This window comes from Setaria italica, chromosome VIII, assembly GCF_000263155.2.
Source record: "Setaria italica strain Yugu1 chromosome VIII, Setaria_italica_v2.0, whole genome shotgun sequence".
In the NCBI taxonomy this organism is placed as follows: domain Eukaryota; kingdom Viridiplantae; phylum Streptophyta; class Magnoliopsida; order Poales; family Poaceae; genus Setaria; species Setaria italica.
In genome coordinates this window covers 10576363-10578085 of record NC_028457.1, presented here as the reverse complement: position 1 = coordinate 10578085, position 1723 = coordinate 10576363, and the positions used below count along the sequence as shown (strand labels likewise).

The following is a 1723-nucleotide window of genomic DNA, read 5'->3' as shown; positions in this document are numbered from 1 at the left end:
GCTCTTCCCATGCTCCAGCATGATGTATAATGGCACAGAGGCAGATGTACCCGTAGAACGGTAGAAGGTTCATTGGTGACTATCTGGTTATAATTTTCATTCCAAAGTTAATCGAACAACTTGATTTTTTAGTAAACTAGTATAATTCGGCTTAGTTAATGTCACGCCTGTGGCGTGCTACTGTATTTTCTTAGCTGAATGATGCACCGTATCCTGAACTGAACTTTTGCCAAATTAGCAGCGAAAGAATAGAATGTTGATTGAAAACAAAAGGGGACTCTGAAATTTAGAATGAATAGTTACATTCAATCGCAGTTCTTGTGGTAGTAATGAACAGGTAGTATGAAACGCCTAAGAAAAACACAACAGCTTCCCAATAGCAGAGTTTGCAGTTGAGGTACAGTAACAAGTGGTGCTCGAATTTTGAAGAGAGCGAATAATCACGCCCTCAGGCCGCAGCTAGCTCTCCGCTCGGCCGCCGGAGAAGCATGAAAATCTGGTGATAGAAAACAACGGAGCAGCGATTAACCAACCAGCAGCGAAAGGGACCTTGAAAATAGTTGCTCATGTGCTACAATAGGATTACATACAGGTTGCTGAAGATGCCGGCTTTCTTCTGGTCACTAGACGCCGGTGGTTGCTGCTGCCCATGGTTCCCTGAAGGCCCAACAAAATCGCCTTATTCAGCAAGGATGAACGCAAACAATGGTGCTCAAATAAGCTCAAACAGCGACGAAGGTGATTCAACGTGGATTGCTGAATCTTTCGACAGAATTTGGAAGTGCGATGAGGTGTGTATCGACGTGGATTGCCACCTACCAGGAGTGCTCCCTGTGTTCTGTCCATCGGCAGCAACTGGTTGCTGATTGTCCTCGTAGTTCGCCGGACGGCCGAAGAAATAACCTACGGGAAGAAGAGATCGGAGCTTTGTTTAGCGGAGGAATCGAAGGCAGTGCGCAGATCAACAGATCTGACAGGGAGTAGAGCAAGAAAATTCTGGGCAGATGCAGCCGCCGTACGTTTCCGTGAGGCGTTGACCCGCTATTCTCGCACAGAGACAAGCTTGTGACACGTACCTCCAGGAGTCTGAGCGTCGGCCATGGCTGGTGGATCCGTGGCCGGTCAGGGTCAGGCGCCTGGTCCGCTACTCGGCCGGCAAGCCACGCGAGGGGAGACGAGACGACGACGAAGAGGAAGACGAACACGGGGGATAGACGGAAAAGCCACCGTGACCGTGGTTTATACTTTTATCATTAGCAAGGCCCCCCTCCCAGGCTGTCAGTGGTTCACCCAGGTAGTGGAAAACGACGACGACTGGCACATGGCAAGTCTTGCAGTTCCATGATTGAATTATGGTATGTAGGATCAGGTGTGTCCTGAAACTCCTCATTGATATGGTATGTAGGATCCTGTTCATGTTTCGTAGCATCAGAAAGTTTATAGAAAGATAAAAGTTGAACAGGTTAAATTTGATGAGATGTGCAAGCTCTTGACCTATACTACAAATGATTTTTTTTCTACTCTAGGCTTGCATGGATAAAGACCTATATACATCAGATTCTTGTTTATTGCTTGATTTGAGATACAGACCGACCTACTAAAACATGCAAGCGTAATGTTAAGAAAAGGAAAAAGTCCAGTTTACTATAGTCTAAGTCCAAATAACCCCCTAAGTTTACTTAACCCCTGAGTTTGCTAAACCAGGTTAAACTTCACCTTTATC

General features: G+C 46.2%; 1 protein-coding gene across 1 annotated transcript; it reads right to left on the bottom strand.

Moving 5' to 3' along the window:
• Positions 1-234: 234 nt before the first annotated feature.
• Positions 235-1323, bottom strand: LOC101763757. The gene is made up of 5 exons (XM_004980289.1): positions 1291-1323; positions 1077-1244; positions 820-903; positions 591-657; positions 235-496 (listed from the first exon to the last, which is right to left on the bottom strand). Exons 1-5 carry the CDS (start codon positions 1321-1323, stop codon positions 441-443), a joined length of 408 nt encoding a protein of 135 aa, XP_004980346.1. The 3' UTR covers positions 235-440.
• Positions 1324-1723: the final 400 nt, after the last annotated feature.